General features: G+C 40.7%; 1 protein-coding gene across 1 annotated transcript in view; it reads right to left on the bottom strand.

Annotated features, from left to right (window-relative positions):
- Nucleotides 1-13,042, bottom strand: part of LOC145655660 (homeodomain-interacting protein kinase 1-like) — a 37,241-nt gene extending 24,199 nt beyond the window's left edge. The window contains exon 1 of the mRNA XM_081709155.1: nucleotides 13,038-13,042. Within this exon, the coding sequence (XP_081565281.1) occupies nucleotides 13,038-13,042 (5 nt within the window). The remainder of the gene's footprint in view (nucleotides 1-13,037) is intronic.
- Nucleotides 13,043-14,973: the final 1,931 nt, after the last annotated feature.

Raw genomic sequence — 14,973 nt, 5'->3', positions numbered from 1 at the left:
AATGGCCCGACACCATAAATGTAATCACAATACAGACACAGCAGTGCTGACTGGTTGACCTTGATGACAAGATGGTGGGTCAGAGAGAGGAAAAAAAACAAACTCACGTGTTTTTCTCAGAGGAAGTCCCAGCCACCAGCTCGTATATCTGTCTCTCTGATGTACTGATCACATACAAGGCCTTGTTATCTGATAGAGAAGAGCAGGTTGTCAAACAATGTATTCAAAGTAACCCACATGCAATTTCTAACTGGCTTCTTAATTTTTTAAAAATAAAATAAAGACAGTTATTCCAGACCCATTCATCTATTCTGGCTATTCATAGCTGTAAGAATAACTACAAATATACCTGTAGCCACAGATCTGACAAGAGATGAATCCAAGCGAACAACGGGGCAAAAGGTGGTTTTGAGGTGCGTGTTCCCACCCCAAACCCCACCCAGTGAGCGCGCTGGACATCGCAAGTTCAAACGGTCACCTGGACCCCTTTGGAGTAGCACCAACAGGTCTGAGAGAAGCAGAGCATGAATGTCTGGAACACACACACACACACAGAGTGAGAATGGACCTGTCAAGTAATCATTTGCAAGAGGAAAAACAAAAATGTATGCAAGCTTGCACACAGATCACTGAAAGCATCCATTCACATTAAAAGTCCTTGAAACATGTGCATACACACGTATGAGCATACAGGCAGATGCAGGTGCACACACACACACACACACACACACAGTTATTCAGACCATGTCATGTGTGAGGTAGCAGGGAACCAAATAACTCCAAGTCAGCATAGCACCATGCTCTCAATAGCTGCATTCCCCAGAGTGAACAGTGATTTGTTCAGCTGTGATGATCTCTTACCTATAGCTTTATCTTTACTAACTTTCCAAGTCAACGGTCCTTCGTGGATCATTTTCTTAGTGGTCAGGTCCAGATTCTACATAGAAAAAGAATATAGTTAATAATTCATACTCTGGATCAGGTGCTCCAAGACCAGAGAAGCTGTTTGGAAGGCAGATGGTGGATACATAGTAAGGCCGTACCTTGAACTGAGCAGCGACAGGACTGGCCTGCCTCTCCAGAGGGGACAAGTCTAGCCTGCGCTGATAACGGCTGAGCAGTCGCCGGTGCTCCGTCTCCCTGACGACCTCATTGACAGCTCGCAGTATCCCACGGCAGCACGCCTGTGCCCTCACCAATGGCTGCAGGTCTGGAGAACCAGCTGTTGTGGGGGCACATACTAGTGTTAATCCAGGAGAAAGGGTGTGTGTGCTTGCCTCCTTGGTAAACTGGTATGTGTGTGTATACTGAAGTGTTTTCATGGTTCAATACATTGTGTGTGAGTGTTTCTATACATGCCTTCTGTGTGTCTGATGATGTTATCCAGCAGCAAGGGGTATTTGGTGAGTCTCTGCATCTCAGACACTAGAAGGTCCTTTAATTGTAGTCGGCGGCAGTGAGGGCTGGCTTCACATTCCTAACACACACACACACACACACACACACACACGAATGAGCCAAGGACATCTAAGTCCAAATGTGGATTCTGTTGACAGCAACACCAATTTATACCTAAAACAGCATCACTAGAAGTTATGTGCTGCAATAAAAGTCAAATATAAAAGACTGGATAGTCTCCAATTCAAAGTATGGGTCAACCAATTCACAACCCAGCCCACTAACAAATATGGCAGAAGCTCTAGTGTTTGTAGGTTTGTCCAAAGGCTTTATACCTCTAAAAAGTGTTACCTGTATAAGGTGCGCGAAACGCGGGTCTTTGCATTTATTTTTAATGAGCTCCAGTGCCTGACTCTGCTGACTGCACAGGTGAGACACCTGCTCCTGGAACTCCTCTCCTGCAGCGTCTTCAAACTATCACGCACACACACAAACACATGAGCTACTGACATATCAAGTAAAGCAACAAGTATATCCCACACTACACAGAACAACCCCTTCATTTTAGACAGCACCAAAAGATGATGTGAACTAGAAAGGGAGTAACACTAGCCAGCTCTCACTCTAGACACCATGATGTCTCCGATGCCTTGAACTATAGAAGAGTCCCTCAGCCTCTTCATGGACTCACACAGATTCGCTGAAACACAAATGCAACACCACAAAACAGAATCTGTTTAAGCGAGCCAGTGTATATGTGGTTTGTTAGAAAGTTGTGTCAGTGGGCAACAGAACTCTACTTGTGTCATGAAGGCCACGGCAGAAACAACATGTACAGCCTCCAGTCCATACCTGCTCACAGTAATGGCATGGTGCCGATAGCTGATATTGTTCTGTCATTAAATTCTCAGTTTGGGTGGGTTTTACACTTCTTTAATCTTGATTATGATTTAGACACCAAGTAGGCTTCAGAAATTTAGGTTTGAAAACCTCGCACACAGAGAGACTGACCATGAAGACTGTAGACCTGGGGCAGGTTGGGGAAGATACAGGAAAGTTCTTCGACGGTCAAAAGGTTCCTCATCTTCTGGAAGAACACCTGATCGAGAACCCTGAGAGTCCGCAAGTGAGATGCTTCCGTTGTGAACAGCTCTGAGGAAGAGGATATAGCAAAGTCACTACAATTTCTTACAAACGTTACACAATTCAGAATTCCACATTTTCATGAGTCAGGATAGAATTATCATATGTGCATAATAAATAGAATACTGTATGTTCAAAAGATTTAGTAGCTATTTAGTTTAAGTTAGATCAGTAAATAATTGTTTTCATTTTACATGTTAACTGTGTACTGGGAGTTGTCTTTTATAGTCAGTTGCTGTGCACCACATTTGCTGTTTTACCATATATGACAGCCTGCCGTTCGATCTCCCGGGAGCCGAGAGAGGCGAGTGTGTGCGGCTCCACTGTCTCCTGCCAGTTCTGACAGTGGACCGTGTCCTCTTCCAAAGGAGGTGCATCAGGCAACAACGCCAGTGGTGTATCCACACTCCTACAGGAAGGGAAGGAGGCATGGGGAAAGAGAGAAAGAGAGACAGAGCTTCAGCAGCAACTTACTAAGATAAATCAAGGTGACGGATATGGATGTTAAAGAACTGGACGGCAGGTGTGCATGTGTGCTCATTAGCATCAGACTAATGAGGTGTATATAGTTATAATTACATCTCAGTCATGCTCATGGATCTCTGCGTCCTGGTGCAAGGCGGTGACATACCTGTCCAGAGTAGATGCTGGAGGCCGGACATTCATGGCTCAGGAACCTCAGCAGCTCTTCCACTAGTGTGTCTACTGAAATATCTTGAATGTTGGATGATCTCTTTAGTGTTCGTTTCAGTATCTGTTCATTCAGCTGAAGAACACCTTTTCTGAACGCGTTATCAGACGCAACAATGGTCCTTAAAAATTCCACATTACCTATTATGATGTAATAAACCGAGGTGTGAGAGCTGCAGTAGTGATCTAAGCCAATTAGCTAGCTAGCTATGTTCTTGTCCAGACACTTTAATGCCTCATGGCTGGTGCAATGACACAATATTCAACATTTCCCTCTGATTCTACTTTTAATTATGTGACATTAGCTAAGCAACTATAAAGCTACTCTTGTCCAAAAATGCTAGTGTCGTTAGACATATCAAAACGTATCAAACATAGCTTTAGCTAGGCTAGCTAATCAGACCTTCTATGAAACTTAGTAAATTCATAGTTGTTAATCACAGTAAAGTGTTTTTTCTTTTTGTTGTTTAAAAAGAGTTACCTTGTTACCTTGCTAGCTAACAGTTAGCTAGTAACAATGCCTTCAAAAGTAGTTCTCCACTGATACAAGATACCTAAGAGAAGTTTGGCTCGGAATGTGACTGATTGAAAAACAAAAATACATCACAAATAGCGTTATGCAATAATACCTAAAGTGCATGCATCAAATACAAACAGTCCCCAATGCAAACCTCTTTTACAAGGCAGCTATTTAGCATCTGCTACTTCTGCAAAACAAACCCAGTCTTGCATGTTAGTGTTAGCTATCCAGCTAGCTAGGCATTGCTCCAGGACAGGTTTTAGTATAGCCAAAATAATTTGATTGCCTGTTAATTTTTTTAAAAAGTTGATGTAGAGATGTGACATTTTACTAAGCGTGCCCTGATAAAAAGCTAATAAAATAGCTAAGGGCCAGATTCTGTTATATCATTAGTTAGTGTCATGTCCGTTGATGCAGGAAAGAAGAGACAGGAAACAGTGTGTTACCCTGTGGCCTTTTATTAATGCAGAGCTCTGGAGATGTCACTTCACAACACAGTGCGAGTGAGATCTAAAGCATAACTTTGCAACAGACAGACATATTTCTCTCGCCTTGTGCCACTTCTGCTTTTGTGTTTTTCCATCTCAGCCGTCACCTCTGTTTGACCGTCTCGTACACATGTCTTCTTGCATAATCACACATATGCACGTCTAGGGCATTTCCTGTTATGTCTGGACATACAGTAATTATTTTATTTATTCAAGCATTAGTCCTATTCCATTCTGCACATTATTCTCTACTAGTGTAAGCTTAGCTTTCATTTAATTTCTGAAACTCCACAATTCCCCCTTTTGATCTCTACAAAGAGATCACCAATCACACTCCTTTATTCTGGCATCTCCTGTCTCTACGTCCCTTTCCCCCTGTATCAGTGGCCTCATCGTGGTACCCTCATGCACATCTTTCCTTTCTATCATAGCTGAGATTAGTCTAACCATTAACGCCCTAATACATGGAATACAGCAGCACCCGCATGTCACAACAATTCCCGTGAATGTGGCTAATGAAACCATCAATGACACAATTAAGTCTTTCCACTGACCGAACCGGCTCACCATCCAGGATTCCAACTGGTTGTTTATGCCTGAATTCTCATGCATTTCCTCTGATAGGGTCTTCAAACCATCCAATGCTCTACTAACTGACCCATCCGGAGCGGTATTATTAGGAATGAATGTACAACACATATCCTCAAGCATAGCGCAGACACCCCCCTTTTCCGCCAACAACATGTCTAATGCCATACGATTTTGCACCGCCATCAGTGAGGTTGGTCCCAGCTGATCTCTAAGTCCTTCCACTGCATCCCTAGTCAGGTTGGCTAGCCTGAGGACATTATAATGTACATAGTTAATCCGATCCACATTTTTATTTGGAGTAATGGGGAATAATGCAGAAAGTATCGGAATATTCTCAAATCCCCCTGCTATCTGGTCTGCTAACTTATATCTGTCCGGAACTCCGCGAGGTATTCCTATTGCATCTATGTATGTGGGGGTATTCCTTGTTAAATCAAAATGGTATGCCTCTCGCTACTGTCTTGCTGCATCAGTTACCGGGTCCCTGTGTAGTTTTTTGCCTATCAGTAATAAAGGAGCTGCTAACCTGACCATGGCGCATGTCCCCTCCGAGTTCTCTGGCATGTTAACAACCAAAGTCATCCTTCCACAATAATCATACAATCCTGCTCGTGCCCATGAACCCACAGACTCGTTCCCAGTGACCGTGCGGTTACACCATTCCGCCGGGATGTGCCCCAAGCGTACTTGAGGTGTGCTTGAACTTCTAACGAAGCACGTGTAGTTCCCCTCCCCCTTTTCGGGTGAAAATAGGTTCTGTTACTGATGGGGGGGAAAATAACGCTCAAAGTGTCACAATTCTTAGGGTTTCTTTCCTTAGTCAGGCCAATCATGCACGCATAACCCTTGGGGTCTTTTTGTGGGAATAGGGGTGCCGGGGTGGTTATAAGTCTGGGTCTTGCGGCTGCACATGCTACACATCCACCAATCTCTACCCCCATTCTTCTTCACCGTCTTGTTGTTAATGTTTTAATCCTTTCCTACTGCCATGCTATTATTTAACCCAAGCGTGACCAAACTGTAAATGGAAACACACAACACAATACACCAACAAATAATCAAACAACACAATTGTCCAGAAGTCATCACTGGTGTTCTGTTCTTCTTACTTCAGGGTCTAAGGGTGGACTACCTTGACCCTTTTGCTCCCGGGGATTATTCTGCCCCTTCCGGGTCAGGTGAGTTAGGTGATGTTTCAGCAAGGTCCCTCGCTGTCTCTTGCAGACTCCTCTGCGGTGACTCTGCGGCGGCGCACTGGCTCAGATGAAACCACGTTTCCCCTTTACCCTTCAGGCGTACGGCGTGGCTGGTTCTTTCTGTCACCTGGAATGGACCTGTCCACCTCGGCTCACTCCATTTTCTCTTGATGACTCTCAGCAGCCCCCAGTCCGTAACGGGTATCGTCTGGGATTGTCTGCTCCCCGTCCGGTCCCCCTCCTGCGTGGAGAAAGCTGAAACGATACTTTGCAATTCATTAAAGTATGATGTGTGTGTGAGATGTTTTTCTTTTCTCATTTATTGTTAAGGGTCCCTGGGGTCCTGGAAATCCTCAACCTGTCTGCAATTCAAAAGGGGTAAAACCAGTTGTTGCATTTACTGAACATCTAATTTGCATTAATGCCAAAGGTAAGGCATCAACCCAATTTAATTTTGTCTGTGCACAGATTTTGGCCACTTTGTTTTTCACATTTAGATTCATCCTTTCCACCTTACCTTGAGACTGAGGATGATACACTGCCCCAAATGAATGTTTCAGACCCAGCATTTTCTCTAACTCCTGCAAATTGCGCGCTGTAAAATGAGTGCCATTATCTGATCTCACCTTTCTCTGAAACCCATGGTAAGGAATGTACTGGTTCACCAGGAACTTTACCACTGAAGCACTGTCTTCCCGTTTTGTTGGCCACGCTTCCGGCCACCCTGTGTAGTTGTCTACGCACATCAATTCGTACCTGTCACTGTTAAAGCTGGAGACTATGTACTGGTGAAGGTGAGCTCTTACTTCAGTTTGCTACTCCTACATGTATATCTGTCTGTGTTGAGACTAGAACAGGAGCATGTTTTTACACACACACACACACACACACACACACACACACACACACACACACACACACACACACACACACACACACACACACACACAGATATATATGAGCTGTATGTGTGGAATATTTATTCTGGTAAGCCTGGTCTGTGATATGTAATATACATGGCTGTGAAATATACTGTACAGTTGTGGCTACATTTCCATGATTATTGGTGACTACTCTCTCCTTTACAGATTATCTCAGCCAGCTCTCAGAGTCTGCAAGGCCACGCCTTCAGCCACGCCTCCCTGAGTGATGGACACCCCAGACGCCTATTGATGCACAGGCAGCTGCATATTAGCCTGTAGGTTCCACCTTCTTAGTATCAGGACTGGGTGGGAGTGTGTGTCACAGACCTATAGGTCTTCCCAGCTCCAGCTCTTGGAAGCCAGTATGCTCAGTGAGGAGTGTTCACTGCCTCAATCACCCTGTCTCCTCATTATCAAGCTCCTTATGAGGTGATTCAGGCATGGTGAGGCAGAAAACCCCTGAAAATATGCAGGGAAGTTTCCTCAGAACTTGAGCTCAGTGTTCCTGAAGTGCAGTTTGAAATGAAATAAGGCTTTTCATTTTTTCATTCATTCATTTATTCAGAATCATGTCTGACTCATGTATGACTCAGTGTTAAAGGAAAGTTTTTGTCTGGGTACACACTTTGCAAACTTCAAACTGCATGATTAGCAGACAGTATTGTAGCTATTCAAGTTTATGATCAATAATGTAAGGTAAGTGTGTGTTAACTCTGGGTGGGTCAGGGTGTATTCTCCCCTAAACATACTTCTGACATAATGATTTGTTTAAACACTACAATTCTCTATATCCTAATAATTACTGCCACATTTTAATAACCTGCAATACACTGTAAATACAGCATTTGTAAGCTTTAAATTTACAAACATGAACAATCATACTATAGCAAATACATGATACTCATACCTGTGACATAGTGTTTTGAACAGACATTTGCTGCCAGACCTGCTATTTTAGCAGGCTAAATAATCTGCCTTCTGAAATGCTAATATGCTTAATTTCATGCAAGTGCTAGTGTTCCTATTTGCTTGCTGATGTGCATGGAAGCGCCATATTATTATTATTACTATTATTATTATTACTATTATTGTTATTACTATTATTATTATTATTACTATTATTATTATTTTTATTATTTTTATTATTATTGAGTCACACTGCTATCAAGTTAGCTGGTTGCTCTTAGCTAGTAGTGCGAACAGGACAGGGGACTTGGGGAAGACCCAAACGGTGAGGTTTGTGTGTGTACATTCACAAGTACTGGTGCATAAGAGACTTATTGTAAATGCATTGCCATTAATTGAGTCATTTTAAAAGATATTTACTCTCCCACTGCGCATACTCCCGTTTTCATAAATTGGTAAATATACATGTTGCTGCTTGTCACACAAACTTTTGTTGTACACAAGTAATAATGAGAAAAAGACTCATCATATATTTTATGATATAGCTAAAGCTATGCATTTATCAAGAGGATTTAACACATTACAGAACACATCTAGTTAATCCTTTCCATGATTGACCCAAGGGCAGATAGCAATTATTTAAGTATTACTATGTTTTAATTTAATAATAAAAATGACCATATGAACCTTTTTGCTTTATATTTGTTTATATTCAACTGCCTTTATAATGACAATTATTTATGACAATTTATGACAATTTACAATACATTATCAGTGAGTGGTATAATTAAAGTAAAATCATTGTTAAATAAGTCTCATTCTTGTCTCAGATTCAAACACTACAAAATCTTGGTCTTTGCTTGAATGATTTTTTAATGGTCCTGACTACAACACTATCCTTTGATAAGCTTGGAAGTTGTACACTACTGTGAGAGGAAGTTACATTCAGCTAGGAAAGAATCAACAATCAAATAATATACACAGATTAAGATGGTCATTAAAGATCCCAAACTAAGATTAATGCACTAATTAATAAACTACAACTTGTTTGCAGGAGTTCATCAGTGTTTTATCATTGGCATAGGTAAAGGGGTTTTCAGGCACAAGTTAAAAAAGGCACAAGTTGTCAAAGCATAAGAATAATGACCATAATGATCATAAGAAAGCCTTTCTGAGGCAAAGATCTGAATTAACAGGGAATAACAGGAGCACTTGCAAAACTGTGCCTAAGTGTATCCAGAAAGCACTGTTGGGCTTTTGTAGGAAAAAAAGGTTACACAAAAGTTACACTGATAAAACAGTTTAATCTGAACGAAGAATCAAGACCCAGGAGCTGTAAAAGAATAAGTTCATCTCTGCATTGCTCTCTATATAGGGGGAGTTTTACAACATTGGAGTGCACAAGAAACCCGCTTTTGCCCCGACATCATTTTCACTGCCACCTGATGAAAGCAACATGCTGTATATGGGCATCTCTGCCTTCACTGCCAACTCAGCAGGCTTTGTGTACAAAAATGCAGAAGCACTCAGACTCAGAATCACAGATGACATGGTGAGTTTAAACCACTCCTTGCCATCACTGAGGGAAAGGTGTGGATGTGGTTACCTTACAAGACCAGGCTATTTAGTTAGAAGACTGATGAAGAAGACTGATAACTTTATACTGTTCTCCCAGTGCACATTAATAATCCCTTAATAGTGTAATAAATGAATGGACAAATAAATGATCAACAGTCCCTGAAAATGAAACAAACGTTTATCCTTCCAGATTCCCAGAGCCTCTCCATATCGTCTGAACACCAAGACATTTGAAGCCTTAATTCCGCAGGTACAAGAGATCACTTTCTGTATTCATCACACAAGCATGCAGAAACTGCTGATTTTATATTCTCACATAGGTTTCCTAACACAGTAGACTTTGAATCTTAAAGGAATAATAAGGTTTAAAGAGTAACAAATAATATGATCTCATTAGCAACACAACCATATTTAGATGAAGAATTTCCGAAAAGAACAACATTTCACATGATGATGCTTGGATGAAATGTGTTGAAAACACTGAGTTCTTTTGCTTTTGGTGCTAAAGGCACTTGCAAGTACACCTTACACAGATTGATGGTGGTAGTATAGTTGGCATTCAGTTAAATCAATTAAACTTTGGACAGGGGTAGATTTGTCCTTCATACTGTTATTCAGCACAGGTAATAGCCATTTTGGGACTTTGTATCACTTTTGGGAGGCTGCCGTGTTCTCCTTAAAGTACCCAGGTTGAAGAGTGCTGGGCCCAGGAGTATTATCACCTGCTCCTGCATTTCTGCCGATGAAATAGTGAGACGGATCCACATCCTGCCTGCTTATTGGGGACGTACTGTTCTAGCAACTCTTCCTCATCTGTCCATGCTCATACCATGGGTTGCTGTACTTTTTCCATGCTTATGTGGTACTCTTTCCGCAGGATGCTATGGAACTTTTGGTGCTCCCTGCTCCTCTCTGGCATTTGTAGCTTGACCTTCCTGGTGATTTTTTTGCAGTCCACGTCACTTTGCCAGGAGCTTCCTTTTGCTGATTAGCAGAAGCAGGAATACCTCCTGTCCTGCCAGGCTTTTGCAGTCATATTAGGCACATTGACTGCTCCGCTCTTACTTGCTTTCTATATCTTATGTTTGGGCTACTTGTGGAAGTGACATGAAAGCAGTGTTATGTTTATGTTAGTGTGGAGTTTGATATCTGGTGGAATTTCCACCACGCTGTTAGTATCATGGCCACCCACAAATTGTTGATCATGAATGTTCTTTAATTGATTTGACTGATAAATGGTAAGTCTGACTTTTAGATCATATAGAACACCACAGACAACTGTTTGGCACATCACTGTTAAACCTCCTGATTGCAACCCGGGGCATCGTGAACTGTACAACATGACCCTCAGACAATGATCTCTGAGTGAATGTGATAAACATAATCATCTTCATATCATCACTTTCTCTACAAGTTCAGTGGAAGAGACGTCAGTGAAAGGGAGTTTTAATACCCTTTCCATTTTTAACTTTAATAAAAACACAGACGGAAAAATTCCAGAAAGTGAGACAGAGAAAGGAAACTAGACTTTAAAATGGTGCTGCCCTCTTGACTTACAACTGTAGATTATTGAAATTATTACAAATGTCTGACGCCAAAAGGGATTGTGTCAGTGTTTCACTACTCAGTATTGCATTTGGTAGACAGTATAAACAAGCAGACTATGGTTAAAAAAATCACAGAAATAAAGCAAACACCAATATAATCTTGAACCACCTAGTGCCAGGAAACATTAGATTACTGGAACAAAATCAGACAACTAGCAGAACAACTTTTTAACCAATGATGCAGATGCACTTTTAGTGGATTTATTTATCTGTATTTCAATCCACTAAAGTTTTTCATTTGATCTAACATTACATTTAAGACCGAAGTCCTGTTACGTCTCACAGAAGATTCCACTGATCAAGCTGCTACTTACCCATCCTGGTCCTGGAGTACCTTTGCTCTGTACACTTTAGTGATGTCTTTGCTACCAACAAGCCTATTTTAATCCATCAGATAGTAACCAAACGCTCCTTTGCTGCAGAGCACAGAAATCATTCAAATTTGCAGTCAACAGATACATCTGGGCCAGATTTTGGATCAGTGGACTAGGCTGGAACTGCACATATACTGTATATGCAAAATTCAAAATACGGGGAGTGGTTGGTCTCTTTTGCAATCAAATCTGAATACTATGGAATTCGTTTCACATTTGTTTAATTTGACAGATTTTAAATGGATAATGGACATCACTAGACAAAAAGGAATAAACAACTATATGAAAAGGAACAAAACCAAAAACAAAGGAAGACTTTAACACACTTGCCCAAACAAGCACTAAATCTGACAAAAATAGATCAACCAATGACATAGCTGTGAAGGAACATATTAGCCATTGTTTTCTTGTCATCAACTGTAATTTTAACTGATTGTTAACATACTGTTCAAGTCTTCAACTGATTTGCTCCCAACATACGAATGGGTACAAATATGGTTTATTACCCAGCTGCACAAATTGCTTCTGACATACTGGGCAGCTACAGGGTTCTTCTCCCGTGTGGATTCTGACATACTGGGCAGCTATGGGCTTCTTCAGTTGTGTGGATTGTCTTCTGCTCCTCCATGTGGCCTGTTTCACCAAAGCCCTTCCTGCAGTATTTGCAGCACTATGGGAAGCGGACACCCTTGTGTGAGCGTTTAGGTGCTTCTCAAGAGTCTGGGCAAGTTTGAAACACCTGCCCCAAACATCACTGACATTATTTCTTGTAGGTGATTAGCCACGTGTTTCTCTAGCCACAAGTACTTTTTGATTTATTTGTTTTTTTAAATAGGTAATTTTATATATAATGGCAACAAATGACATTTTAAATTTTATGACAAAACGTGCAAACAAGCTGGCCTGAGAGGTGTGTAGCGGGATATGACTCAGTGCGTCTCTGGTGCTGCTTTTGATGAGTACAGTGTCATGAGTGTGTCTGTCCAGCGGTGCAAAGAGGGGATACAGCAAGGCATGGCATGGTGTTTATTCATTCGTTTGCATAGAAAATGACGCCTTTTCACATTATGGAACTACAAATATGGCGGTCTTTTTTGTGCGGCGTAGTAATGACATATGTTGTGGAATTTTGAACAAACAGCAAGTCAGACGTGATTAAGAGAGTAATTTAATAAGAAAAAGAATAAAATAAATGTTTGGCTCTCCTCAGGTAGGGAGCCCCGAGTATACAAAACCGTGGCTAGTTATACTACTCCTGTGCTGTCTTTAACCAATCATCTTTTCTTAAGCAGCTCTTCTTTCCTTTGTTGCTGTGGCTATAAGCCAATCAGCTCTCAGCTTGGTTTTTTCCACAAACCAACCCAAACTGTCTCCAAACAGTGTGGGTTGTGTGTCAAGTTGACCTTGATGTTAACAGTTCCTGATACATGTTCAACTTAATCAGCAACAGGCGGATACAAATGTGCAAACAGCATTATTAATTTAAGAACAAAAGGATCAGTGTGATTTTATATGAATCACATAATACATAGTTTCGTATCATTTTCCATCACACGTAAAAACAGAGTCTCACCGTATTGTCGGGCAGGAGGATCTGGACTCATTTATTACTTAATATCTTACCCCATCTAGCAGTCATTAGAGGTTAGTCTTGAATTGATTTCTGTCGTGCAATATTTTAGATATAAATGTTTACATTTTCTATTACAGAACACGGCAAAGTATAGTCAACCAGTTCTAACCTTTTGAGAAAAACTTTAACTTCAAAGTAGGTGAATCTATTTACTTAGATTGAACCAATCGGATCACAGTTTATTTACATAACATCAATGCTTTGAGTGCTTTAGATATAAGGACATCATGGCGATCTTTCTGCTCACACCTCAGTCAGTCTAGAATTCTGTACTATGTGTTTCTATAGCTTCCAACTTTCACGAGTTTCTTGAATCTGTGGAGAAAAGTGCAGACTCAGGTACTTTCTTATTTGTGAACTTTTATACATTTTATGTAATTTATTTATCATCTATAATGTTTTATTACTTTTCATTTATAGATATAAGGACACAAAAACAGTTCATATACTCAATGAATTGTTACAAGATAATCTTTTCTAGAGAATGTTTACCATTTGTTAAAAGACTGATTTATTTCTAAAAGTTTATGCTGTGTGTTAATTTGTCACATGGAGGCAGAAGGGGTGAATCTGATATACCCCTCTTCCATCATCAACTATTCATCGAGTCCTCCAGTGGAGCTTGTACAACCAAAGAAACGCATACAGCGGTCACCGGCGGTTCTAAGTTACATCTAAAGAGGTCTAGGCCTATACACACTGTTCCACCTGAGGTAATAAAATGTTTTGGGGTAAAGGTATTTTCATGAGGCGATCTGTGACCTAATTATAATAGGCTTTGAAGCTCTCTGCAACAGGTGCAGAGTGGTGCAAGACTGTGTTTGAAAGCATAAAGAGGAATAATGTTTCTGGGGTATCTTAAGGCCTTTGTGGGTCTGTAAGTGCAGAGCAGAGGCTCTGATGCAGGTGGTTTCAAGGCCTCTGTGGAAGTCTACGGCAGATGACTCTGGACTGTTCCCGTGAGAAATAGCTTCCTAAGTATTGGGAAAGATCCCGGCTTTTAAAAGACGTGAAAGCCTCTTCGAGAGTTCTGTGGCTAAGCAAGGTTCATTATCTTACCATAAGAGCAGGGTGATACTGACCTGCAACATCATCTTGCAGGTGTTTGATGGTATGAGTTGAGATCATCTTTGTTAAAAACAAAAAAAACAACAACAAAAAAAAAAAACAGGAAAATCTTCCAATAGGATATACTGGGATCAAGCTTCAATTTGTACAATGATAGATCTCAATTTGCATATATTGAATAATGTATGGTTGAACACAGTGGTGGAGATTTCAAACACCAGTATGTAGAGAAGGTGTGGCAATCACATAATCAGTTGTGAAAACTGGATAAAAATGTGTGTTCCTTGTGTGATTATTAGACATATTCTGGACTATGCCTCGTTTGTATGTAACGCTGAGCTCAAAATAAATAATGGACCTACTACTCTCTTCAATTAATTCTGCATCTTTATTTTCTGTTTAAAGAGGGCTTAATAAAATTACTGGAAGGTGGGGAATATCTAGTAACACAGTGCCGAGTCCGCTAAACGTAGATCCCAGCCTTTTATATGGCCTCTTCCCTTTAATTCTACTGACTATAATTAATGTAAACCTTGTCGATTCTGGTGTTTGCTGTATAGAGGTAGCGAAAACTTTGCTAAAACCATGAAAATTTTGCATCCTGTGAAAACTTTATTGAACAATATAACATTGTTCCTTACCCAGAGCCATAACACATCATTGATGGATATCACACTGATGTGAGGGCGGTATGAGCCAACTCAACTGTATTTCCTGATTGTTTTATTCTGCAGGAGGATGTGGTCCAAATATTAAAAAAATCATAGGTTTGTTTAAGAGGACATAGTCGAACGGTTTGGGCTTACTGTTATTTTAATACTAGTGGTAACTATTAGTAAATACAACAATCTGACCATC

The sequence above is a fragment of the Electrophorus electricus genome, unplaced genomic scaffold (genome assembly GCF_041902795.1).
Source record: "Electrophorus electricus isolate QZ-2024a unplaced genomic scaffold, ASM4190279v1 Scaffold31, whole genome shotgun sequence".
Classification (NCBI taxonomy): Eukaryota; Metazoa; Chordata; class Actinopteri; order Gymnotiformes; family Gymnotidae; genus Electrophorus; species Electrophorus electricus.
The sequence above is the reverse complement of the archived record's forward strand: the minus strand, read 5'-3'. Positions and strand labels throughout refer to the sequence as shown.